This window comes from Cydia pomonella, chromosome 12 (genome assembly GCF_033807575.1).
Source record: "Cydia pomonella isolate Wapato2018A chromosome 12, ilCydPomo1, whole genome shotgun sequence".
NCBI lineage: Eukaryota > Metazoa > Arthropoda > Insecta > Lepidoptera > Tortricidae > Cydia > Cydia pomonella.
The window spans coordinates 347994-374225 of NC_084714.1; the positions used below are offsets into that span (position 1 = coordinate 347994).

Consider the following 26232-nt stretch of genomic DNA (forward strand, 5'->3'; position numbering starts at 1 on the left):
GCTCCGCGCCCGCCACCGTACCTGCCGCTGTAGCGTCGTGTTTAGCTCGCGTGAGCGCCAGCGAGATGAGCTCGGTGTGGTGCTTGAAGGCCTGGTAGTCCTGCTCCGCGCCCGCCACCGTACCTGCCGCTGTAGCGTCGTGTTTAGCTCGCGTGAGCGCCAGCGAGATGAGCTCGGTGTGGTGCTTGAAGGCCTGGTAGTCCTGCTCCGCGCCCGCCACCGTACCTGCCGCTGTAGCGTCGTGTTTAGCTCGCGTGAGCGCCAGCGAGATGAGCTCGGTGTGGTGCTTGAAGGCCTGGTAGTCCTGCTCCGCGCCCGCCACCGTACCTGCCGCTGTAGCGTCGTGTTTAGCTCGCGTGAGCGCCAGCGAGATGAGCTCGGTGTGGTGCTTGAAGGCCTGGTAGTCCTGCTCCGCGCCCGCCACCGTACCTGCCGCTGTAGCGTCGTGTTTAGCTCGCGTGAGCGCCAGCGAGATGAGCTCGGTGTGGTGCTTGAAGGCCTGGTAGTCCTGCTCCGCGCCCGCCACCGTACCTGCCGCTGTAGCGTCGTGTTTAGCTCGCGTGAGCGCCAGCGAGATGAGCTCGGTGTGGTGCTTGAAGGCCTGGTAGTCCTGCTCCGCGCCCGCCACCGTACCTGCCGCTGTAGCGTCGTGTTTAGCTCGCGTGAGCGCCAGCGAGATGAGCTCGGTGTGGTGCTTGAAGGCCTGGTAGTCCTGCTCCGCGCCCGCCACCGTACCTGCCGCTGTAGCGTCGTGTTTAGCTCGCGTGAGCGCCAGCGAGATGAGCTCGGTGTGGTGCTTGAAGGCCTGGTAGTCCTGCTCCGCGCCCGCCACCGTACCTGCCGCTGTAGCGTCGTGTTTAGCTCGCGTGAGCGCCAGCGAGATGAGCTCGGTGTGGTGCTTGAAGGCCTGGTAGTCCTGCTCCGCGCCCGCCACCGTACCTGCCGCTGTAGCGTCGTGTTTAGCTCGCGTGAGCGCCAGCGAGATGAGCTCGGTGTGGTGCTTGAAGGCCTGGTAGTCCTGCTCCGCGCCCGCCACCGTACCTGCCGCTGTAGCGTCGTGTTTAGCTCGCGTGAGCGCCAGCGAGATGAGCTCGGTGTGGTGCTTGAAGGCCTGGTAGTCCTGCTCCGCGCCCGCCACCGTACCTGCCGCTGTAGCGTCGTGTTTAGCTCGCGTGAGCGCCAGCGAGATGAGCTCGGTGTGGTGCTTGAAGGCCTGGTAGTCCTGCTCCGCGCCCGCCACCGTACCTGCCGCTGTAGCGTCGTGTTTAGCTCGCGTGAGCGCCAGCGAGATGAGCTCGGTGTGGTGCTTGAAGGCCTGGTAGTCCTGCTCCGCGCCCGCGCCCGCCACCGCGCTCAGCGTCTCGTGCCCTGGGACCAATTAATACGGCAACATTATTCCTACTCTGTTCACGCTAGATTTATGTACTAATGTTAGTATCTTTACCAGGACTGGAAATAGTACATTATTGCAGGGGTCGGGAAATGGTAACTCGTGTATGAGTTTCGATTCGACAATGAAGACGAATCCACGAATTGCTGTTCCTGCCGAGGCATATATAGTGCTTTTCTCCAAACATGCGAGGAAATCAGATAAAATCATCATAATTTAAACATGAACCAGTACTCGAATCGAACCTTCACATCAAAAACAATTTCCCTCTTTACTTAATTATTTTTTAAAGTTAAAGGCACAACTATTCTGCCATTCAGTACCATTCAATAGAATTGTGCAATATAAGCTGGATTTGCACGCATGAGATCCTTAAAAAAAAAATTAATTAAATAAATAAATAAAATTATAAATTATTATGGGACATTATTACACAAATTGACTAAATCCCACAATAAGCTCAATAAGGCTTGTGTTGAGGGTACTTAGACAACGATATATATAATATATAAATATTTATAAATACTTAAATACATAGAAAACACCCATGACTCAGGAACAAATATCCATGCTCATCACACGAATAAATGCCCTTACCAGGATTTGAACCCGGGACCATCGGCTTCATAGGCAGGGTCACTACCCACTAGGCCAGACCGGTCGTCATAATCTTATTCTTATTTTATAATTAATAAATATAAGTCAGTCTTTGATTTTATTAAGCAGTATTCACACGATCATACACGTCGGTCTTACACGACTATCTTTGGGAAACAAACAGGCAAAAACAATACATATAGTTAATCAGATTACACATTCATAAGCCAAACAGTTTCCACTAATGAATAATAACAATTATGTTGCCCAGAAATTAACATTAATATTTAAACATGCAAAACTCAAATAACACTAACTGTTGAAAACAATATTAACAAATTGGCAAGTATGCTGAAATATACTAACTAATCAATATTATTATTAGCTGTACATTTTATTGCAGAAACAAACTGCTGTAATGATAAATGGAATATATCAATATCAGAAAAATTTTCATTATAAGTTCTACACGCTCTAGCTAAGAACTTATTTCTTGCATATGTAGTACGACCAAAGTTAATTGCAAATAGGCTTGTGGAGCGAGTTCGCCGATCAGGACATCTAATTGAAATTTTAGACAAAAGATTGGGAGAATCAATAACAGTCAACAGTCGCGTCTGACGCATCGGTACGGGTAGTCGAATCGAAGTGCACCACCGTGAGAGGTCATTGACCCGGATTAACGAGTAAAATGACGTCTAAAAAGACGTTTGTAAAATGTGACAAGTGCAATATTGTATTAAATGAAGTTCTGTGTTTTGTGCAAAATAAAATTCATGTAATTGATAATAAAAGCTTAATTCAAATATGCACCTCGGCCTTTGCTGTCAAAGAACTGGAGGACGCCAAGAGCTTGCTGTTTCAGGCCATTCCGTCCAGCAAGAGGATGATAGTGCGTAAAAATAAAGGAAAGGATGTGCGAGTCTTGGAAGATATAATTGAGATTTTTGCGAACACAAACGTCGAGGATTTGCCTTTGTTTGTCGCTAGGGATTTACAAAAATTACCACCCGTTTATTTTGACCATCTGGATGCGACGCAATTACTTAAGGATATTGTGTTGTTAAAATCTGAGCTTAGTCTTATTAAACAAAATTACGTGACTTTAAATCAACTACAAGAGCTAAATGAAGAAATCAGATCTATTAAACGTAACCATGAAGTCTCGGTTCCAGATCAGGATAGTAATTCGTATAGAAATGTAAATAACCGAAGAGGTGCTTCCAATTTTCATACTAGCTATTGTTATAACAGTGGACCCATGGGCCTACCTCACATTATTTCGCCGTTGAAGAGGTCATTAACCGATGATCAACAGGAGACCATTATGCGCAAGCCTAGTCAAGGTCAGCTTTCGCATGCTCGAACGCATATGGAAAATGGAGATAACGACATTGTTAATAGATCGCGGGAGGTAGAATCATCATCGGTAAAAATCGATTCACAGATCGTGGAGGCGACAACAGCGGTTACGGACAAGCAGGGCACGGCAGTAACACCGGACATGTCGGTATTATTAAGAAATTCACTATGCAACGATGTCAGCGAGATGCAGGAAGAGGCGCGTGCGGCGGTTCCAAGCTGTGATATTTCACTGTCGGCTATGCAGGCGCGCTCCGAGTTAGAAGTGCCCGAACCGGTTTTGACTAGGACGACGGAGGCAAGTGACATTGGTATTAATAAACAATCCTGCAATATTCTAAACTCGACACAAAAATCAATGGCGGATGTCGTTCGTGCAGAGGGAGCTTGGAAAGATGCGCCGAAAGATGAGAAATTTATTAAGGAAATGAGATATAGGTTAAGAAATCGTTTTATAGCTGAGAGATGTACAAATAAGGTACCGTTTGGGACTTTTAAAGCCGCGGATGTACGTATTCCGTTCTATATTACGGAGGTCGATGAAAATGTATGTGAGTCTGATATTGTAAAGTGTGTATTTAGCAAAACAAAGGTGAATATTGTGCCTCGTAAAATTAATATGCAACAACAAAAAGGCTATGTAGCGTATAAGTTTTTTATCCCTAAACACAAGTTGTCTGTGTTTATGGATGGAAATCTGTGGCCTGAGGGTGTGGGTTTTAGGCCATTTGTTGATGTTAATGATAAGGAAAACAGTAACAGTAATAGGAAACAGCTTGGTGTTGCGATAAGCCGAGAGTAGGTACTTATAGGTATTTATTAAATATTTACAGCAGGTGGTGTCTGTTAAAAACTGTTTCGTAAACAAAACAACTTATAATGGCTGTTAATTATACCTGTATGTTAACATTCAATTGCAAAAATATAAAGAGATCCCAGGAGTGTGTAACATCACTATGTGAACGGGCCGATATTGTATGTTTGCAAGAATTGTGGCTTACGAGTGAGGAGCTTCCTATCTTGGGAGAAATACACTCTGATTTCAATTATACCGGTAAATCAGCTATGGACACCTCGGCGGGCCTTTTGCGGGGTAGACCGTATGGGGGGTGGCTATACTTTGGCGTAAGAGTGTATTTCGCTCAGTAGCAATAGTTAAATGTAACAGTAACCGCATTGTGGCAATTAGGATTGTTATCTCGAATAGACCTATTTTAATCTTTTGCATATATATGCCTACTGACTCGCCCGACAATCTTATAGAATTTAGTGATTGCCTAAGTGAAATTGCGGCCGTAGTAGAACAGTATGACGCTGAATCTATTTTTGTATTAGGTGATCTGAACGCGCACCCAGGGCAACCATTTGGAAGGGAGATGAATCAATTCTGTGTTGATCAAAAATGGTCTTGTATTGACATGGATGTGCTTGGTGATAACTCCAACACATACACATACATAAGCGAGGCGCACGGGTGTAGGAGGTGGCTGGACCACTGTCTAGTTAGTGAGTCAGCTGGTCGCTCTGTGCAAGGGGTCAAGGTCCACTTAGGTACATTTTGGTCTGATCACTTTCCACTTGAAATTAAATGTAACTTTAATTTAATTAGACCCAAGACTAAGCCTGCGGTTAAATGTGGAAATAATGTTGTATGGGGATATAGAGACGTTACACAGATAAGTAGGTATAGGGACCTGTGTCATAATTACCTATCACTTATAGAGTTTCCTGACGACCTCAGTACATGTTGTGACGGCATGTGTAGTATTTGGGAGCATAGAAAAATAATTGATTTCCTATATAAGGATATTGTTTCGTCGCTGTCAAGAGCTGCTGCTGGGTGTAGGGATACAGCTAAAGCTTGGAAAGGTAAACCTAGAATAGGGTGGAACAAGCATGTCCGAGAGGCTCACAGGAAGGCTCGCCTTAGTTTCCTAAATTGGAATAGGGCCGGTAAACCAAATTATGGGTACTTATTTGACAATATGGTGGCATCCAAAAAGATATTTAAGGGAAAATTAAAATTCTGTCAGAAAAATAAAGAGCAAACAAAAATGGATAACCTTGCCATGTTGTACGAAGAAAAGAATTTTAAGAAATTTTGGAGTGAAACGAATAAATTAAATCCTAGGGCTAGTCTTCCAGTGTCAGTGGGAGGTTTAGATGACCCAAGGCAAATAGCCAACCTGTTTATGGGCCATTTTCAGGTTAAAGCCAGACCAGTGGGGATCGAGGCGGGGCTGGATGCTGAGCACAGTGATCCTCGGGAACCTACTCTTATAACAGCTCAAGAAGTCGCATCAGTAATTAAACGCATGACGAGAGGTAGGTCTCCCGGGCATGACGGGCTCAGCGTCGAGCACCTGCAAAATGCTGGACCACATATTTATAGACTCCTGGCCATGTTATTCACCTTTAGCTTAAGACATTCGTATCTTCCAGTGGACCTTATGAAAACAGTTATAGTTCCCATTATTAAAAATAAGACTGGAGATGTTGGGGAGGTGAGTAACTATAGGCCAATATCGCTGGCTACTATCGTAGCAAAAGTGTTGGACGGTGTGCTTGAACGCCGCCTTAGTGGATACGCCAGGTTACATGACGGTCAGTTCGGTTTTCGGCCTGGGTTATCTACTGAAAGTGCAATTCTAGTTCTTAAACATACCGTCCGATACTACACCGATAGAAGCACACCCGTGTATGCTGCTTTTCTTGACCTGTCCAAGGCTTTTGACATGGTGTCGTACGAAAAGCTCTGGACCAAGCTGAAAGCAGCCGGAGTACCTCCAGAAATCATTGGGTTATTTAGCTTTTGGTACGACAACCAACTCAACTATGTAAGATGGGCAGACACATACTCGGATGGCTATAAGGCCGAATGTGGAGTAAGGCAGGGTGGATTAACGTCACCGTTGCTATTCAATATTTATGTGAACCAGCTGATCGTTGAGCTCAGTGGCACCAGGGTCGGATGTTCTATAGGTGGTAAAATGGTAAACAACATCAGTTACGCTGATGACATGGTGCTACTGGGCCCAACGGTTGGTGCTATTAATAAACTGCTCAGTGTATGTGAGGCGTATGCAAATTCCCATGGGCTCTGCTATAACGCCAAAAAGAGTGAGCTACTTATATTCCGGGCGAGCCGTAGGAGTCCATCGGAGGTGCCACCAGTGACTCTTTGTGGAACCGTTTTGAGTAGGGTTACTCAATTTAAGTATCTCGGCCATATTGTAACAGAAGACCTCACAGATGATGATGATATTGAGCGGGAGCGTAGGGCGCTGGCAGTAAGGACGAATATGTTGATCCGCAGGTTTGCGCGTAGTAACGCTCAGGTGAAGCGAACGCTATTTAAGTCATACTGCCAAACGTTCTACGCGTGCAGCCTGTGGATCAAATACACGAAGCGGACTTACGGCGCCCTACGTGTCCAATTCAATAATGGGTACAGAATGCTGTTGGGGCTGCCTCGGTTTTGCAGTGCTTCTGGGATGTTTGCGGAGGCACGAATGGATGATTTCTACGCCATTATGAGAAAACGCACAGCATCTCAGATGCACCGATTGAGGAACAGCTCCAACAGTTTTCTAACCGAAATTGGCGAGAGGCTTGATAATCCTTTTTGTAAGTGTTGGGCCTCAATGCATGTCCCAATCTACCGGATGGATAAATGAGGTATAATATTTTTATGAATTAATTTAATCTAATTGTAAATAATGTATGTACTTAAATATAAATTGTTTTGTCAATACTAACATAGTGATAAGTAATAGTGTACCTAACATATGGATCTTGGATGTCCGAAATAAAGTCTTAATAATAATAATAATAATAAGGCCATGTATGATTTTGAACAAAAATATCTGATCTCGAATTTCTCTACGGGTTTGAAGAGAGAAATTGTCAGGGCAAAAAGATTTAAATTTATATTTCATTGTTCTGATAAATTTGTTCTGATTTTTTTCAATTGTGTTAATGTGAACATTGAAATGAGGATTCCAGACTGTAGTAGCGTATTCTAAGTTGGACCTAACAAATGCGTTAAAGAGAAGTTGCAGAGTCTTAGGGTTTGTAAAATCCCTGCTTTGTCGGAAAATGAATCCCAACATTCTGTATGCTTTTGCTGAAATTTTGTCAATATGTGAAATAAATTGTAGTTCGCTATCAAGATTTAACCCTAGGTCCTTCACTTCAGACACAACCCTTAAATTTTTGTTGTTTAATGAATAAATTATACTCTATCTTATTGCGTTTTCTTGTAAATGTAATGGCACAACATTTTTCGACATTCAAGTACAGTTCATTCATAGAACAATAACAACTCAGTCTATCAAGATCAGCTTGAAGTTTCATACAATCGTCACTTGATTTAATAATGTATATTTTAGTATCGTCGGCATATAATAATAAGTCAGAAAATTTGAAACAATCAACGACGTCATTAATGTAAATGTTGAATAATAATGGACCCCAAATGGGATCCCTGAGGTACGCCTGAAGATACGGGAACAAAACTAGAAGTGTATCCCTTTATAGCAACTGCTTGCGTTCTGTCACGCAGGTATGAAGTAAGCCATCTTAAAAGATTCCCATGAATTCCAAAAGTTTGTAATTTATGAATGAGCAGAGTATGTGAAATTTTATCGAATGCTTTGGAGTAGTCGGTATAAATAACGTCTACCTGATAGCCCTTATCCATTGCATTCATCGCATAATCAATCAACTGACATAAATTGGACTCAGTGGAACGCCTATTGATAAACCCATGTTGCTGATTTACCAATTGCGGTCGGACTGCGTAAAACAGAGTGTCGTAAATAATTTTTTCGAACAGTTTAGGAATAACCGACAACTTTGAGATACCCCGATAGTTCTTAATATCATGTTTATTGCCACTTTTATAAATTGGAACAACAATCGATCTCTTCCAACAACATGGCAATGTCCCAGTTCTTAAAGAAAGATTGAATAGTAGGCATATGGGGAAAGCTAACCTAGCACGACAGTTCTTTAAAAATATTGGATGTATTCCATCTGGTCCACAGCCTTTAGAAGTCACCAATTCCCTAAGGTAGCTTTCAACTAGACAGGTAGTGATATTAAATTATTTACAAGGCAATTTGAGAAGGCAGTGTCATTTAACAATGGAGTAGATTGGAAAGGTGGCTGAGAGGTAGCATTTTTTACGAAAACTGACTGAAAATAGGTATTAAATAGATCAGCGACTTCTTTGCCGCTATTACCAACACTGTTGCCCAAGAAAACTGTGTTCGGAGTCCCGTTAACATTCGTTTTAGACTTTAAAAATGACCAAAAAGATTTTGAGTTATAACGAATGTTATTTTCAGTACGTGAGATAAATAATTTATAGCATGAACTTTCCATAGATTTAATTTTTGCCCGTAGTTTTGAAAATGCTATGTAATCCGCGATTCGTCCATAAATTTTCCATTTTTTATGAGTCTTCGTTTTATTCTTAATCATTTTTATTAAAGGTCGGGAGTACCAGGCCGGAAATTTATCATGGCTTGAATTTATTATTTTAGTGGGGATTAGATCATCTATAATACGGTTAAGAATATCATAAAAAGTATCGACAGCATTTTCTATACTATCTTCTGGAAGACAAAGTTCCCAATCCACTTTATCCAATTCTGCGTTTACAATGTCGTAGTCAGCTGCGAAGAAACGCCGTACTATACGACCCGCAGGTTTTAAGTAATTATCAGTCGACCCTATACAAGTCTTCACACAAAAGACCGGGTGATGATAGTCTATAGGAACCAAGGCTTCAACGTTTGATACACTACAGTCAATATTTGATAAAACTAAATCTAATTGTCTATCATTCTGATTGGGAATGTTATTGAATTGATACCAGTCGGTAAAACACATAAAAGCAGACAACTGAGACGTTAAAATATCATAATTTGGAATCTCCAACTTAAACTTCTTTTGGTTAGGATCATTGGGTATCCAGGAGGCTCCCGGTATGTTAAAATCACCTAAAACTATGAAATAATCGTTAGGACAGTCAGTGTAAATGTTAGATAAAAATTCAAATAACGATGATTGGGGCTCTATCTGGAATTTACTATGAGGAAAGTAACAATTTAACAACCTTATTTTTTTCCCAGTAGGTCCTTGAGAGATAGGTACATCAATCCAGGTGACGTCAGCGTCAAGTAGATCGACGAATGGGTGAAGTTCGCGTAATTCAGCTCTAAACTTACGATGCACAGCTATAAGCGTACCTCCTCCCTGCGTCATACCTACTCGCTCATAATCACGGTCAGTTCGGTAAACCGAGTATCGGGAATCAAAAAGTTCAGTCAAATATTCCAGGCAGGAGCCAGGTTTCCGTAATACAAACAAAATCGTAATCAAATCTTAAAACATTGCGAAGAAATTCAATTGTTTTTGACCTTAAGCCCCTTGCATTTTGGTAATAAATACTAATATTACCGTCCGTTATGTAAAGGTAAAATTAATAATTCAATATTTCTGAATTTGGATCTCAGAACAAAACGTATTTTAATCGCAAGCAAATCTCCTGTATCATGAATAAAATGTAATAATATGCAAGAAATAATAATAATAATAATAATAATAATATTCTTTATTGTGCACAACGAAAACATGATTAAATACAGTAATTAACAATGTACTTAATAATGTACTTTGGTAGATAGAAAATAAATATTCCATGATATAATTTATAGCAAGAATGACGGCCAAGATATAATTTGTTTCTGCAAATATTATTATCACAAACGTACAATTTATGTAATAAAACACAGAGGTAAAGGTTTTCAATAAACAATTGTAAAGTAGCTGCAATTGCGGAAGTCGTAACGCCTATGTCATTTTGTTTAAAGCCTCTTCCGAACCAATATACAAAACCGGGGATTTTTCATCGCGACGAACCATGACTGTGTTGCGAACCCAGCAAAATTGATATTTTTTCTGTTTGGCTCGTTGTTTCGCCTCTTTAAGTAGATATTTATTGTGAGCCGAGAGATGGTCATTAACATATATTCGGTTTAGTACTGTATCCTAAGTCGGAAGCTTTTAAATTCCTCAATTTCCGGAGTGACGCCATGAAGTCGTCTTTCTTATAGCGAGCTTGCATCTTAACAATAATGGGTTTCGGTAAGGCGCCGTCCGAGTCGTTCCTCACAGCAACACGCGTAACGAAGTCTATGTCGGTATTCGTATTTAGCGAGTATCCACTTAGGTCCGCTAACGACTTCAGAATGTTGAACAAGTTTTCTCCCTTTGTTTCCGGCACGCCATTAATTTGTATGTTAGATCGCCGAACCCACTGTTCATTTCTTCGAGAGTCGTTAATAACATCGCTTATTGCCTTTTTTACGTCGTCCAATTCAGCTTTGCACTCTTCCAGTGCGCTGACCCGAGACTCAATCGTGCTCATTCTGCCGGCCAAGTCAGTCAATTTGGAGTCGATACTGCTCCTCATCTCAGCAATGTCACTCTTAACTTGGGACAAATCCGATTGTATTGCCTGGATAGCCGAGAATTGAGTCTATAACGCTGACACTTTCGTTAAAATATCATGTAATAACGCTTCAGGACCAGATGTTAAAAGTGAGCTGCCATTTCCAGATATATTATTATGATGATACGAATTCGGCGGCGTCACTAACATATTGCCGTTGTCCGTTCCAACTGTGAAGTTGGGCCTGTCTGTAACGTGTGAATCATCCAACGACATGACAGAGTCGTCAAAAGCTGCTTTAGATTGATCTCTTGGAACGGGGGTGTTGTCATTTCTCCGACGCCGCGTGTTGACCCATGAACAAAACGAACATAACCACGATTGTCTCTTGTTAAAAGTTTGCTCTAAAGTTAAGTCTAAGCAAGTCAAATGGTAAAGACCACTGCATGCCGTACACTTCAAAAAGTCATTATTATTGATCGGAAGATCACAGGATTGACACGACGACATTTTGTAAATATGAGTTCTATTTGCTTGTAACTAAGGTTCAATATCACAGCGCGTCACTCAAACCGATAACGACTTGAACTTGTATCGCAATTTCGCGCCGCCTCGCTCAAGCTCTCGTAGCGCAGCGGTAAAGACGGCGACACGGACGCAGGGGGCCGGGAGATCAAACCCGCACGAAAAATACAAAAAGTTGAAAAAATTTTTACACTGCACTCCGGCACCAAACCTCGTTCACAGTCGACTACGTCACTCGATTCACTCGCACTTTAAAGCGGGAGGTCCGACACTTATCAATATGGCCGACAGGCCAAGTTCAACTTCTCCCAAGCAAGACAAGGAGGTACCGAGAAGCGAAAACTTCCATACTGCATCGAGGAATATAAATAAATTTAAATTTAGAACTGTACAACAAATCAACAAACACACGTCCACTCTGAGCAACGGTGCGACGCAGATTGCTATAGCTTGAAATGATACTGACCTGGTCGTGTAGACGGGACCAGGACGGACTACCGCAGCTATATTAATTGGCTGTATGCGATTTCCATAATAGATACATGTTTTTAAAAAGTAAAAACCAATACAGTAATAACTTCCCGTCCGCTAAAACACGACAATAATGGTTTGAATTTTTTTTGATTTGAGTTTGACCGTAACGAAGAACTTCCCGTACTATTTTTGCTACAATAAGGTGAACATTCCCGAGCATATTGGAGAAAAAGACATTTATGTCCAAAATAAAATGTGGATATTCTTCTTTCCTTTTTGCATTGTACATTTCAAAGACAAACACGGCTATTGAGTACGCCTTCGCTGCATACCACTTTTACGCACCAGCCTGGTTAGGTTCTCTTATGAGCCCTGAGTGATGAATCTGATGATGGAGACATATTTTTTCACATGCGATGAATAATTCCAGTTTCTAAGAATGAAAATGAATGATACCTTTGAGGACGAGTTCGTTGAGCTGAGCGATGAGTGCGTCGCGCATGGCCTTCGTGTCGTAGTGGGTGGAGATCACGTCGGGAGGCAGCTCGATCTCGTATGGGGTGATCTTCATGTACCTGTGGAACAGGAGATAAAATATTTGCGGTAAATAAACCAAATTTGTAGTGATAATCATTTTTTTAAATCATTGTGTGAGGATTTCTTCAGTTAGCGATCGGGACCAAGGACAAATGTAAAAACTTTTTCCCCAAACAAGTAGTAGAAACTTTAGAAAAACATCCTGATAAAATAAAGAGTACACTTAAGAAAGCACTGATTAAAATGAATTAATTTTGTTACAAATAGTATTATAATAACATATAAACACTAACTGCCAACAGGACTAATTATATACTTAGTTAAGGCTAAACTTAGTTAACATAATCTCCAAATATAGAGATTATAACTGAGTGCAGACCGTACCTCAACAAAAACAAACGCTGAAGTAAACAGATTAATTTTTTTTTAACCATGTTGGTGGCAAAATTGAAAAAAAAAAAAAAAAAAAAAAAGCATCTATTTCGGACAATATCCATAACACACAAAACAACAAACAATCAAAATATTTACATTAAATTAACATTATTCATTACATTAAATCAAAATATAGAATGCAGACCGGTCAATTGTTAGCGGTTTACGTTGCCTATGAACGCTTGCAGTCCCAAGGAAGTTAAGTGCAACGCGCGTTCCCGACATCTAATAAAACCTGTAACGGTAGGATGTAGTTGTTTGTTTTCTTATTTAAAAACCCACTTCTGTAGATCCATTGATTTTTATTTTTTACCGAAGTTTAAAACTATCTCATAGCAGCCAAATAACACTAGACCCTACTCATAGTGTTGTGTTCCTGCCGGTGAGTAAGGTTGCCAGAGCTCAACGAGGGGGGGGTCGGGTTTAGGGTCGGCAACGCGCATGAAACTCCTCTGGAGTTGCAGGCGCACATAGGCTACGGACACTGCTTACCATCAGGCGGGCCGTATGCTTGTTTGCCACCGACATAGTATAAAAAAAAAACTATCTCACTAACATTAATTAATTTAAAGATTTGTTGCATTCTACTAACACTATATGGATCGTCCTCTGTTATCGCGGCAGGTGCGATAGCAGAGGACGCTGGTTCGACTCCAGCCTGGGGCACTGGAGGCCTTGGTCACTTTTTCTTCGTATATGACATTTATTTCAGTTTATAATTTATATAGTAGTGTTTCTACTTGAAATAAAAACAAATTAAAATATTTTCTGATAATAATTTAATTTGTTCTAATAGGTACTTCTAATAGTATTGATTGGCAGCGCCATCTCTCTCGCTAGCTCGGTATCACCTGAGTTGATCCAGTTAGAAGGTATGAACCATACTGTTCTACCTTAGAGATGTCTAGCGGGCGTCGTGAGCCTTCAGTAAGAAATGCATATACTATGTATATGGATCTCCCTGATATGAAATAAATAAATAATTGAAATTGGAATTAAAAGCGTTACAATAGAATGTATTTCGGGCATCATCTAAAGACATGTATTAAGTTTTTGTTGACAGTCGCAGCGAGTTAGAGGGAGAGAGACACTTCCCGCACCGCGGTGACACGGAGATACACGACCGAGACAGCTTAGAGCTAGCACATCACCTGCAGCACGCCGCGGCCGTGTGGCGCGCGAACACGTGCGCGTGCGCGTGCAGCGGGTGGCGGCACGCGCAGGTACATGGCCAGAGAGAGACAGAGCTAGCACATCACCTGCAGCACGCCGCGGCCGTGTGGCGCGCGAACACGTGCGCGTGCGCGTGCAGCGGGTGGCGGCACGCGCAGGTACATGGCCAGAGAGAGACAGAGCTAGCACATCACCTGCAGCACGCCGCGGCCGTGTGGCGCGCGAACACGTGCGCGTGCGCGTGCAGCGGGTGGCGGCACGCGCGCGCCACCTGCCGCGCGGCCGTGGCGCGCACGCGCAGGTACATGGCCAGAGAGAGACAGAGCGCCGCGCGGGACAGCCGCCTCGCTCGCCCGCTGGCGCCGCACTGCTCGCAGCGCGACCAGAACATCACCTGAAAAAAGGTTCTTAACATAAACATTTTTCAAAATTCTCCAAATATTACTGCAAGTTAGAGCGTTTTCACATTGTCCTCATCGATATCGGATGAAGGATCCTATATCCGCGCAGTCAGGCTTCGGGGGTGCGATCTTTAGCGGTCACGCACCCTACAACAAACATTATGCCTACACATACACACACAAACAAAGATCGAAAAAATAAAGGCGCCTATAAGGAAAACAGCTGCAGGAGAGTTGCATATAGCATCAAGTCCACCTTTTTTGAGTTATCTATCGTTTTTAGTAATAAGATTTTATTTAATCAATAAATTAAAAAATAAATAAATACAGCCACTACCACTACCACTACCACCACCACTACCACCACCACCACACCACTACCACCACCACCACTACTACCACCACCACCACCACTAGCTTTTCGGTGAAGGAAAACATCGTGAGGAAACCTGCATACATCTGCAAAGAAATTTAAAGGTGTATGTGAAGTCCCCAATCCGCATTGGGCTAGCGTGGGGACTATAGCCCGAGCCCTCTCGCGCATGAGAGGAGGCCTGTGCCCAGCAGTGGGACGTATATAGGCTGAATTATTATTTTTATTATTAAATAAATACAGAAAACACATGTCTTACATTTTACTTCCATCCGACATCCGATATCGGATTGGGCAATGTGAAAACGCTTTTATATATTAACGCTATTGTATAAGGTAAGTATTAGTGCTTATAGTTATAGTACATTACGATACAAGTGCAGCAATTAGAAAATGAGCAACAAGTGGCCATAAATTAAAACACGGCCGAAGGAAGTGTTTTAAATCGACACGAGTTGCGAACTACCTATTCGCACGTCTATCGTAGGTACAACGTTTTAAAGTACACATGGCCCTTTAATTGATTATCGAAATAAGAATACAAAGTGTTAATAACCACACTAGTGCGGTAAAGTAGCACCATATGTACTGTAAAATAAGTGCAAGTAGGAAACAAATCAAAATATTTTATGAAATATATTTTTTTAAATATTTTCTTTTGTGTGTGACATATATTTCAGTTTGTAATTTATAAAATAAGTACATAAAGAAATAAATTACGAAAACAACTGCATTTATTATGCTAGGAAAAGGCTTATTGGAATTCGCGCATGCCATTGGGTGTAACCAATGCGCCTTCAACACCGACCCGATGTACGTTATAATAGTACCTTCTTCTTAACCCTTTTCCAGGCCGCACCAAACTATAAGGTTTTCCCAAAAAAATCCAAAATATATTCCAATTAATCCAGCTTTGATGATTCATTTGAAGACAAGTAACATTTCCTGAAAGTGTAATCTAATTTGAACCTTAAATCGGAATGCTAAAGTTGAAATTCTAATGGCACGTATGTGGTCGATAAATCGTACTATGCCTGGAGAAGGGTTAAAGAATAGAATATAAATATTTTTATGCGTAAACACACACAAAACAAAAACGTAGAAATAATAAATAGCCACGAAACGGCGGAAAGCATGTTGCTGGATCATATTTTTAGCGTTACTTTGTTTCTAATTCTATTCTTTCATTCTACAAATTAGACTCGGACCAAGCTAACTCTGCAAAGCATTTGCAATGTTAAAGTGTGGCAGTTTAAAGTATGAAGTGAATGTAGGGCTGCCATCCGTCTGGGTTTTCCCGGATTTGTCCTACTTTGGAGGCCGTCCGGGGGGGGAGGGGGGCAGAAGTGTCAGGGGAAAACCTGGACACTTTTCATATAAGGAAGCACATTAAAACTACATGTAAAATTAAAGGTCTTGTTTTTAAAAATATTGTTTTCAGACTCGTCCGGGGGAAAAATGCGATTTACGCCAAATGTCCGGGTTTTTTTTAAATCTTTGTCCGGGTTTGGCGAAATTCGAGATGGCAGCCCTAAATGAATGCAGAGTGAGTGGGTGACGGACCTGCTTGCTGTGCTCGTCCTTGCGCGTGTCCACGGCGCTGTGCTGGATGACGTTGCACGTGACCGTGAGGCACGCGTCGCCGTGCACGAACCTGACACCAGTACATTCCTCGTGTTACACTAATATAATAACATCTAAATCTAAAATAATCCTGGCCGGAGCAAGGTTGTCATTAAAAAAAACTGAATATCCTGAAGTTCGAACATGAGCCTAAAGATCCTGACATTTCCTGGACGGTATTTTCTCCTTAATCTGTCGCGGGCCACTAGCCTTTTAACTCGCCGCCATCGTGCTGTAGCTGCAGATTAACCTTCCCTTTACTTAAACTTTCAGCTAGCTTCTAGTGGTTACTTAGTTCAGGTTTCTAAAAAAGCCCTGATACTCTCTAAGTTCCCCCACAATATACCTACAATTCTAATGTATCAAAATCAAAAATATTTCATTGTATGGTTATGGGTTCTACAAAGGACTTAGGTAAATGAGTCATGTTCTCCATATCCTGCCTTACAAAGGTGTACAATATTTGGTTAGGTACTTATCATAGATCTAAATCCAATGTAAAGTACAATTATTAACAAAAAAACCGGGCAAGTGCGAGTCGGACTCGCGCACGAAGGGTTCCGTACCATTATTTATAAAAACGGCAAAAAAAATGTTTGGGAGCCCCCCTTAAATATTTATTTTATTCAGTTTTTAGTATTTGTTGTTATAGCGGCAACGGAAATACATCATCTGTGAAAATTTCAACTGTCTAGCTATCACGGTTCATGAGATACAGCCTGGTGACAGACGGACGGACGGACGGACAGCGAAGTCTCAGTAATAGGGTGCCGTTTGACCCTTTGGGTACGGAACCCTAACAAAGCATGATTTTAAGTAACATAAATTAACATATTTTTTATTATTATTATTTAATTTTACTTTATATTTTATATTATGTAATTTTATTTAATAATTATTATTATATAACAACCTGCGTCTCTTCACGATAGTCGAGTTCACAATTAGACGAGATTGTGAATATACATGTTGGCACACTGCGAAGCACCACTGACCTGCGGACGTGTTGGTTGACCGGCACGGAGCACCCTCCGGAGGGGCACTTGGAGTCGCTGTTGAAGCAATATTTGTCTAGAAAAGCACCCAGTGTGATGTCGTTCCGGCCGTACATCTCCATTGTCACTATCCTGTAACAAAATGTGTTTATAAAGCTCGTACATAGCTTCACTTCGTACTTAAATATGTAATATATTTATATGGTCTATGATTCAAATCTTGCGACTTAAATTTTAACCCATTACCCAAGTCTGAGCAGTTGGAAAGTGGCCAAAGGAAATCTTGAGTTTGAACTGGAAAGTTTTGAGGAAAAATTGATAAGACTAGTAAAAAAAAGTAAGTATCAATAAAAGTGAGAGAGCGTAACGGATGGCAATAAAAGTGGGTCTAGAAAATAAACTTAGTCGACGGAAAAAAAAAAAGCGTGGATTACTATGAAAACAGTTGTTGTCTACACGCACACTACCACAAACACAACGCTATCTTGAGAGATGTTTGGCCATATTATTTTATTTCAAAATAAATTGTGAGCCCTCGCCCGTCACGATAATTTGAACTTTATAGTCAAGGAAATATTGACGAAATTACACTACGCGTCAAGTAGCCGAGCCACACACACAGACACCAAATCCGAGATACTCCACGACGGATGTCGCAACCAGTGTCTACGAGAAAAGTCCTTGGACTAGTCCAAGACATGGAACATATAGACGCTGGTAGCAAAAAAGTCCAAGGAGTTTTTTGGTATTCTCTTCGCACTGGCTTGAGTTGCGCGCGATAATTGAGATATTCGAGAACGTTCCGAAGTTTAATACTAAATAGATAGAGAGCGGCGGTTAAGAGAGCGAGGTTTGGGTCCCCGTTCTGGCTCATACCTAGTCCAGCAAATATCACTGGCAGTACTGCGCGGTAATGCGGCCAGTATTTTTAGAACTTTTGCAACGGGTACGTGCGGGTACTTTTGCAGCGGGTCGGCTCCGACCCGGACCCGGGCACTATGTACCCACCAGGGGTTGACGCAGAAGTCTGGTACGTTGGCGGACTTGGAGCTGTAGCTGTACAGCAGCACGCTCAGCTGCTGGTGGTGCTCCGGGCTCAGCGGGTCGGCTCCGACCCGGACCCGGGCACTATGTACCCACCAGGGGTTGACGCAGAAGTCTGGCACGTTGGCGGACTTGGAGCTGTAGCTGTACAGCAGCACGCTCAGCTGCTGGTGGTGCTCCGGGCTCAGCGGGTCGGCTCCGACCCGGACCCGGGCACTATGTACCCACCAGGGGTTGACGCAGAAGTCTGGCACGTTGGCGGACTTGGAGCTGTAGCTGTACAGCAGCACGCTCAGCTGCTGGTGGTGCTCCGGGCTCAGCGGGTCGGCTCCGACCCGGACCCGGGCACTATGTACCCACCAGGGGTTGACGCAGAAGTCTGGCACGTTGGCGGACTTGGAGCTGTAGCTGTACAGCAGCACGCTCAGCTGCTGGTGGTGCTCCGGGCTCAGCGGGTCGGCTCCGACCCGGACCCGGGCACTATGTACCCACCAGGGGTTGACGCAGAAGTCTGGCACGTTGGCGGACTTGGAGCTGTAGCTGTACAGCAGCACGCTCAGCTGCTGGTGGTGCTCCGGGCTCAGCGGGTCGGCTCCGACCCGGACCCGGGCACTATGTACCCACCAGGGGTTGACGCAGAAGTCTGGCACGTTGGCGGACTTGGAGCTGTAGCTGTACAGCAGCACGCTCAGCTGCTGGTGGTGCTCCGGGCTCAGCGGGTCGGCTCCGACCCGGACCCGGGCACTATGTACCCACCAGGGGTTGACGCAGAAGTCTGGCACGTTGGCGGACTTGGAGCTGTAGCTGTACAGCAGCACGCTCAGCTGCTGGTGGTGCTCCGGGCTCAGCGGGTCGGCTCCGACCCGGACCCGGGCACTATGTACCCACCAGGGGTTGACGCAGAAGTCTGGCACGTTGGCGGACTTGGAGCTGTAGCTGTACAGCAGCACGCTCAGCTGCTGGTGGTGCTCCGGGCTCAGCGGGTCGGCTCCGACCCGGACCCGGGCACTATGTACCCACCAGGGGTTGACGCAGAAGTCTGGCACGTTGGCGGACTTGGAGCTGTAGCTGTACAGCAGCACGCTCAGCTGCTGGTGGTGCTCCGGGCTCAGCGGGTCGGCTCCGACCCGGACCCGGGCACTATGTACCCACCAGGGGTTGACGCAGAAGTCTGGCACGTTGGCGGACTTGGAGCTGTAGCTGTACAGCAGCACGCTCAGCTGCTGGTGCTGCTCCGGGCTCAGCGGGTCGGCTCCGACCCGGACCCGGGCACTATGTACCCACCAGGGGTTGACGCAGAAGTCTGGCACGTTGGCGGACTTGGAGCTGTAGCTGTACAGCAGCACGCTCAGCTGCTGGTGGTGCTCCGGGCTCAGCGGGTCGGCTCCGACCCGGACCCGGGCACTATGTACCCACCAGGGGTTGACGCAGAAGTCTGGCACGTTGGCGGACTTGGAGCTGTAGCTGTACAGCAGCACGCTCAGCTGCTGGTGGTGCTCCGGGCTCAGCGGGTCGGCTCCGACCCGGACCCGGGCACTATGTACCCACCAGGGGTTGACGCAGAAGTCTGGCACGTTGGCGGACTTGGAGCTGTAGCTGTACAGCAGCACGCGCAGCTGCTGGTGGTGCTCCGGGCTCAGCGGGTCGGCTCCGACCCGGACCCGGGCACTATGTACCCACCAGGGGTTGACGCAGAAGTCTGGCACGTTGGCGGACTTGGAGCTGTAGCTGTACAGCAGCACGCTCAGCTGCTGGTGGTGCTCCGGGCTCAGCGGGTCGCGCTCCTCTGTGGGCGGCTCCGGCGAGTCGGGTACGGACCCGGATCCGGACCCGGAAGGGGCGATGCGTTTGACGACGGACGGTTTATACATGGGGCATTCCGCTGGAACAAATAAATAATGAAACTGTTTCGACTACTTTAGACAAATAAACGCACAAACACACATGCATGTCGCCGTAAGACTAATATCGAATATATCGATGCCTATTTATGTAAGCCAGTTCAGTTGCAAATAAACCATCGCTGTGACAGTACGCAAAATGTTTCAAATTTATTGAGCATCCAATACCGAACCTTATAGCTATCGAAACATGGTCCTTCGAACCGGATGCGAATCGAAAGAATAATAAGATAATCACCGGTCGGCGAGCGCGGCGATACCTGGATCGAGTGCGAAGTGCAGTTGTTTACTTAAAAACATTAATATTCTCAGCTATGCGGCGGTGAAATTATTATCGTCGTGAGTTATAAAAGTGAATAACTTTGTTGTTTTGGGACTTATAACGTTATTTGTTGTTAATCGACATGGCTACACCATCAATAGACGAAGTTTCGGTGCAACTAGAAGACATATATAACAGTATCAAGAAAGCGGAAATTAATTACAAAAAATGCCCCAAGGAGAGGCTAACCCTTGGTTACGTAAAGGTGCGCATGCAATATATTGACGAGTACTGGTCATCATTCAAGCAATTACATTCCGAGTTACTAAAAATATCAACTACGGAACAAAGGCAATCTCTGTTATACTTCGTTGAGAATTATTACGATAAATGTGAAGAAAAATACTTGAATCTAAAAACTACGCTTCAGGACCTGTTGGACTTTAACACACCTACACCGGCTGGCACGCCCATGAATACTTCATCAGTTTCTGGAGATATTAAGACAGTAATGGATGTGAAATTACCTCGTTTAGAATTACCGAAATTTTCTGGTCTTTATGAAGATTGGCAGGCGTTTGAAGATATTTTTACATCAATAATTCACAACAACCAGTCATTGAGTGACGTGCAGCGGTTTTACTACCTAAAGTCTTGTTTAATCGGAGAAGCCAGCACAACCTTGAAGCATTATAAGGTCGTGGAGAAAAATTACAGACCCGCTTGGGATACATTGAAGAAACGTTACAGTCATAAACGTCTTGTGGTCAATGCAATTCTCAAAAGGCTGTTTTCATCAAAAAAAATGTTGAGTCAATCTCCTAGCCTATTGAAAACATTAGTTGATAATATGAAAGAGTGCCTTCACAGCTTTAAAGGTCTGTCGATTAACACTGATGCTTGGGACCCCTTGCTTATATTCTTAGCGACTCAAAAATTGGACCCAGAGAGCCACAAACAATGGGAAGAGCACGTGAGCCTGCAAGAGACTGGGGATCTGCCTACGATAAATGAATTGTTTCACTTTTTGGAGAATAAAATACATACATTGGAATTAACGTCTGCAGCGTCGTCGCAAGCCAAAACTGTTAAAGAACGATCATTTCACGCCAGTGCTACATCCGAAAAAAATTGTCTTTTCTGTCAAGATGCTCATGCCTTATGCCATTGCAAGCAATTTGGAAAATTGGATCCCAGCGAAAGAAGCGAATTTGCTAAGAATCAAAAATTGTGCTATAATTGTCTTCTACCAGGGCACTCAGTGCTGTTCTGTAAACTAAATGTATCCTGCAAGGTCTGCCATCGTCGACACCATTCACTCCTCCATCAAAGTAGCTATCGAGGAGCGACGCCAGCAGCTGAAGAGAATAAGACAACTGACGTTTCTGCACATGCCAAAATGGAAGAAGTTGACGACGGGAGCCAAAACGACGATGAAAGGTTAGAAGATATAGCAGCCAATTTTGCAGCAGATGAATCAGCTGGGCTATTGGCTACGGCTATAGTACCGGTACGAGATACGACTGGAAGGGTGATCCTGCTGCGAGCGTTGGTGGATAAAGGATCACAAGCGACGTTTATCACTGAAAGGGCAGCTCAACTATTTAAAGTGAAGAGGGAGTATATTAGAGGGAGAATTACAGGCGTTGGCGACACAAATACAAGGGTTAATCATACCGTCCGATTAGATGTTCTTTCACGATATGAGAATAAATTCAACCTCAATGTAAAGATGTATGTCATGCCTACGCGAGTGACGAAGGTGCTGCCATCCAAAAGGGTACCTATAAATGAAGAATCCGGTGATTGGGCGCATTTGAAAGATCTCCCTCTAGCAGATCCCACATTTAACAAACCTGGAAGAATAGATTTGCTTCTAGGTGTGAAAGTGTACTCACGAATCTTAAAGGAAAAAATAATCAAAGGTCCACCAGGAAAGCCGATTGCGCAACTTACTAGCCTGGGTTGGATTATCTTCGGAGAAATTGATGAATCAAACTCTCAAGATGATGTAATAGCAATGCATCATCAGTTAGACCTGGATAATATGGTGAAAAACATGTGGGAGTTAGAAGCACCTTTTAAACGAGCATATACAGCAGACGAAAGACTCTGTGAAGAAATATACGAAACCCTTCACTCCAGAACTGAAGATGGGAGGTATATTGTGAAGCTACCTATGAGAAATAAACAGCCTCAAGCAACACAAGGTGATACCAGAAGCATAGCTATGAAACGACTTAAGCAGTTAGAATCACGTTTCGATAGGATGCCTCCGTTGAAAACTGAATATACCAGAGTGCTTGAGGAGTACCTAGCCATGAACCATATGGAAGAAGTTCCAGAAGAGGAAATGGAAGATCCAGCTGTCTATCTATCTCATCATGCTATAATTAGAGAGGAAAAAGAGACAACGAAATATAGAATTGTATTTGACGCGTCAGCCAAGGGTTCCAATAACAAATCATTAAACGATGATTTATTAGTCGGACCCCAGCTACAAGAAGACTTGCGAAACATTATCATGCGTTGGAGGATGAGAAAGGTATGCTATGTAGCCGATGTGGAGAAAATGTACCGTCAAATACTGGTAACCAAAGCTGACACCAACTATCAAAGACTTCTATGGCGTAATAATCCAAAAGAAGAAGTTAAAGATTATCGCCTGCTTCGAGTTACCTTTGGAACAGCATCGGCCCCTTATTTAGCCGTCAAGACGCTTCATCAGATAGCTATGGATGAAGGCAAGGACCAACCTAATGCGGCACGAGTCATTAAGGAGGACTTCTATATGGATGATTTGATATCAGGGAATGACACCGTAGACGAGGCCATAACCACAGCACGGGAAGTAAAGAGGATACTACAACGAGGAGGTTTTCACTTACAAAAATGGACATCAAACGAACGAGAGTTCTTGGAGCAAATTGAAGCGTCGCAACGAAGCTCGCGAGTTAAGATGGATATCAAATTAGATGGAACGATTCAAGCATTAGGACTATCCTGGAATGTGGGCAACGACATCTTTCAATATACATTAGAGCTACCCGACATTCCTGAAATTGTAACCAAACGAAACATACTTGCTCAAGTACAAAGACTATTTGATCCTCTTGGGTGGTTGGCTCCTGCAATTCTACCAGCTAAAAGTTTACTGCAACAGTTATGGCTTCAAGGTATTAGCTGGGATGAGGAGGTCAGTGCTGATTTTAAGCAAAAATGGATAAACTTACGTCAAAGTTTTGATTACCTCCGCGACATCGAAGTAGAGCGATGGTTATATACGACTCAAAGTAACTTGCAAGCAGTTTCCGTGCACGGGTTTTGTGATGCATCCACAAAAGCATATGGAGCTGTAGCTTACCTCAGAGTTGAGACAGAAGGAGAAATACGAACTGGAATAATTGCTGCCAAAACACGCGTCGCACCTGTGAAACCAGTCTCTCTTCCAAAACTGGAACTGTGTGCTGCGGTACTCCTCTCTAGACTACTCAAACAAGTAAAAGAAGCAATGAGAATACCCGATACTCACTTATATGCCTGGACAGATTCTTCCGTAGTGCTATCATGGCTATTAGGTGACCCTGGAAGGTGGAACGTATTTGTTTGCAATCGAGTCGTCGAGATATTAGACAACATTGGCAATCAAAGGTGGTACCATGTTGCCTCTGAAGATAACCCAGCAGACATCGCGAGTAGAGGGACAACCCTTCAACTACTAGCACAAGATCAAAAATGGTGGAAAGGCCCGAAGTGGCTGCAGACTGACGACATTCCATATAGAAGACCTGAAATAAAAGAAACAGAATTAGAAAGAAAGAGAAATATACAAGTAAACGTGAATATAGAAAGTGAAGAGCCTGGAATTAAATTTGAAGAGTTTGATACATTGTCAGAGCTTTTGAAGACGATTGTTTATAGCTTGCGATTCCTTAACAGTAAGAAGACCCCTGAAAATATACAAAAGGAATTAACAACTACAGAACTAGAAAATGCTTTAATAAGATGTATAAAAATAGTACAAAGAAGAGAGTTTGGTGCGGAGCTAGACAACCTAATGAAAGGCAAGGATGTAAAAAGGGAAAGCACAATAAAAGGGTTGAATCCTTACCTTGATGAGAAAAATGTTCTCAGGGTAGGCGGAAGACTTAGGAATGCTGACATTCCTGAAGAAAGAAAACATCCTATTATACTGAGTAGTAGGAATGCGTTAACACTGTTAATAATAGCAGATGCTCACCAGAAAACTCTGCATGGTACGATGCCGTTAATGTTTGTCTATCTACGTTCAAAATACTGGATCCTCAGAGTTAAAAACGCCATTAAAGCATATATTCACAAATGTGTTGTCTGCGCTAGACAAAGAGCGATTACACGAACGCAGATTATGGGAGACCTACCTAAAGTTCGCATTACGCAAGCCCGACCATTCTTACACAGCGGAGTAGATTTTGCTGGGCCAATTCAAGTTTTGATGTCAAGAGGCAGGGGAGCAAAATCTAATAAGGCCTATATCGCAATCTTTGTCTGCATGGTCGTCAAATGCATTCATCTCGAACTGGTTGGCGATATGACCTCAGAATCCTTCATAGGAGCCTTCAAGCGTTTTGTTGCCCGGCGAGGAAGATGCACGCACCTATGGAGTGACCAAGGGCGCAACTTTGTCGGCGCCGACAAGGACTTGACCATAGCATGGACAGAATCAAATTTACAACTCCCAGAGCGGTTAAGTAGCATACTTGCTGACGATGGAACGCAATGGCACTTCATACCTCCATATAGCCCAAACTTTGGAGGTCTGTGGGAGGCCGGCGTTAAGTCAGTAAAGTTCCATTTAAAAAGAATACTCACCGCCAATCTTACCTTTGAAGAGTTAAGCACGACGTTATGTGAGATTGAAGCGTGTTTGAACAGTCGGCCTTTGATTCCTGTGGATACCACCGACCCCGATGTCGAAGTTCTCACGCCTGGACATTTCCTCATCGGCGAGGCGCCAGTTACAATACCTAACCCGGATTTACGAGAGATCAATACCAACAGGTTATCACGGTGGCAATTCACCCAAAAACTCGTTAGAGACTTCTGGCATAAGTGGCAAAATGAATATCTCTCCCGTCTTCAAGAAAGGCCAAAGTGGTTGAAACGAGAACGTGAATTCGAACTCGGAGATATTGTACTGATAAAGGACGATCAACTTCCACCAGGAAAATGGTCACTTGGAAGGGTGCTAGACAAGCACCCAGGTCCGGATGGCGTGACTCGTGTTTATAGTGTGCGGTGTCGTGGGGATGTTACCAAACGTTCCGTGTCAAAATTGTGTGAACTGCCTGTTAATACTAATGAACAATAATTGTGATTTTGCATTATTTGTTGCCTGATTGTATTGTGTTATGTATCAAAAATGCCCTTGAGTCTTTTCTTTACAGAAATTTTAAGTAATTTCTCATATAAGAATTGAACGAATCTCACTAATTATAATTATTATTATTAATTGACGCCTTCAACAAATAACAAAGTAATCATCTTTGATTATGCCTGAGTGAAAAAAAAAATTTTTTTTTTGGTAGGCGGCATGTTTCGACTACTTTAGACAAATAAACGCACAAACACACATGCATGTCGCCGTAAGACTAATATCGAATATATCGATGCCTATTTATGTAAGCCAGTTCAGTTGC

General features: G+C 43.4%; 2 protein-coding genes across 2 annotated transcripts in view; one reads left to right on the forward strand and one right to left on the reverse strand.

The window, feature by feature from the left end:
• Nucleotides 1-26232, reverse strand: part of LOC133523201 (putative 1-phosphatidylinositol 3-phosphate 5-kinase) — a 74251-nt gene that overhangs the window by 22179 nt on the left and 25840 nt on the right. The window contains exons 17-22 of the mRNA XM_061858680.1: nt 20072-20273; nt 17348-17479; nt 16293-16383; nt 14150-14349; nt 12267-12385; nt 1246-1368 (exon numbers count right to left, since the gene is read on the reverse strand). Coding sequence (XP_061714664.1) covers nt 1246-1368; nt 12267-12385; nt 14150-14349; nt 16293-16383; nt 17348-17479; nt 20072-20273 — 867 coding nt within the window. The remainder of the gene's footprint in view (nt 1-1245; nt 1369-12266; nt 12386-14149; nt 14350-16292; nt 16384-17347; nt 17480-20071; nt 20274-26232) is intronic.
• LOC133523197 (uncharacterized) lies at nt 20558-25919 on the forward strand. The gene has a single exon (XM_061858675.1). The coding sequence runs from the start codon at nt 20697-20699 to the stop codon at nt 25902-25904; it is 5208 nt and encodes a 1735-aa protein (XP_061714659.1). The 5' UTR covers nt 20558-20696; the 3' UTR covers nt 25905-25919.

Excerpts from the sequence above, each read along its gene's own strand:
- LOC133523197 (XM_061858675.1), top strand. The coding sequence starts at position 20,697 with ATGGCTACACCATCAATAGACGAAGTTTCGGTGCAACTAGAAGACATA.